This window comes from Protobothrops mucrosquamatus, unplaced genomic scaffold, assembly GCF_001527695.2.
Source record: "Protobothrops mucrosquamatus isolate PMUCROS unplaced genomic scaffold, P.Mucros_1.0 scaffold2249, whole genome shotgun sequence".
NCBI lineage: Eukaryota > Metazoa > Chordata > Lepidosauria > Squamata > Viperidae > Protobothrops > Protobothrops mucrosquamatus.
The window spans coordinates 190,876-192,510 of NW_015388338.1; the positions used below are offsets into that span (position 1 = coordinate 190,876).

General features: G+C 35.7%; 1 protein-coding gene across 1 annotated transcript in view; it reads left to right on the forward strand.

Moving 5' to 3' along the window:
* ADGRV1 (adhesion G protein-coupled receptor V1) overlaps positions 1 to 1,422 on the forward strand; it is a gene marked incomplete at its 3' end in the record, with an annotated part of 65,651 nt that extends 64,229 nt beyond the window's left edge. Inside the window, exons 28-29 of the mRNA XM_015824475.1 lie at positions 713 to 915; positions 1,293 to 1,422. Of these exons, the coding sequence (XP_015679961.1) occupies positions 713 to 915; positions 1,293 to 1,422 (333 nt within the window). The remainder of the gene's footprint in view (positions 1 to 712; positions 916 to 1,292) is intronic.
* Between the last annotated feature and the right edge of the window lie 213 nt (positions 1,423 to 1,635).

The following is a 1,635-nucleotide window of genomic DNA, read 5'->3' on the forward strand; positions in this document are numbered from 1 at the left end:
CCAGCGGGCAGGACTGGCCTAGGGGTATTTTAAATTGGTTTTAGCCAAATTTTAGTAGAAGCGGCCGATTATATATTTATTTTTAATGATTTTTTAAAATTTCTATTGTATTGTATTAAATTGTTTTAACTGGCTGTAAGCCGCCCTGAGTCCTACGGGAGAAGGGCGGGGTATAAATTTAATAAAATGAAAAATGAAATGAAAAAGATGACAAACATAAGTTGGATGTAGCTTCCTATGGTTGTCTCCTGTGGCATATATACAGTATATCATTTATTATTGTTTTTCTGTTTGAATAGTTGTTTTTTATCAATAGATAGATAGATAGATAAATATAGATTTAATTAGTTGCTATAAATATTTAAATAATTTATACTATTTGTCATCTAAGAATTAGCAGACATTCTACATAGCGCCTGCTTTTCTATGTTTTCTTTTTTTCAGGAGAACTATTAACTTTTCATAATTATCCTATGCCAACTGGAGAAAGCCAAGAACCTTTTTTGCTGGAATTAATTACCCAATTGCAAAATTGCATACCTTAACATATTTTCCCATATCTGTATGCAAATTCAGTGGAAATTGTAGCCCAAATGGACGTGGATCTTTATATATTCAATTTATGTATCAGAGACAAAAGTATTTTTTATTAATAAATGTTTTGCCCGCATCTAAGGATAAATAATACAAGATATATTTTTTCACTTGCCAGGTTTGTTGCAGTTCTCTGTTGGGCAGCCTCCTTCAGGTACTGATGAAACCATTCTTTCAGCCATGACAGCACCCCACATTACTATCAAGGAAGAAATAGGACAAGTCAGCTTGCTTGTTGTTCGATCACAAGGCCTGCTTGGGACAATTGTGGCACAATACAGAACAGTTGCACTAACAGCATTCAGCCCTCAAGATTATCAGGTATGTGAGCGGCTCTCTAAAAGGGTTGATAGAGGCCAGTTAGCTTCAATGAGTTTATCACTGAAATAGTATGTCCAATGTATTCTTGTCAGTGTTTCAGAGTAAAGGGAATAGTTGGGATTGGTGCTAGGATACTGCTGTCCCTGCTACCTGTGGGATTCTTGCCTTAGCTTCTGCATTCCATGGCTGAATTGGTAATAGAGTTCCCTAGGCTTTTGGTGCCTGGATGTTTTAATTTGGCACCCCATGATGCTGAGTCCAAGATGGCTCAGACGTTTGTGGCCTCTATGGCAACTATGGACCTGTCCCAAGTAAATGACAGCTTGACACATATAGTGGCCTCATGTGGATCTTTTAACAGCTTTTTTTCCCTGCAGGGAATTACAGGGACCTTGGAATTTCTGCCAGGAGAAAGATACAAGCACATTCTTGTGAACATTACAGACAATTCTCTCCCTGAGCTAGAAAAGGCTTTCAAAGTAGAATTGCTGAATCCAGATGGGGCAGGTAAAGATTTATGGAATAATAATAATAATATATTCTGTCTCTTTGGGGACTGAAATTTAGTTACATTTAATTTATTCTGGTGAAACTCTCATAAATAACTTGAATTTTCTTTTTAAAAAGCATTAGATTTTTAATTTTCTGTTGAAGATATTAGCTGCATTTCTTGTTAAACAAAATACTCCATGTAAAATAGATACTATACAGTGTATGTTG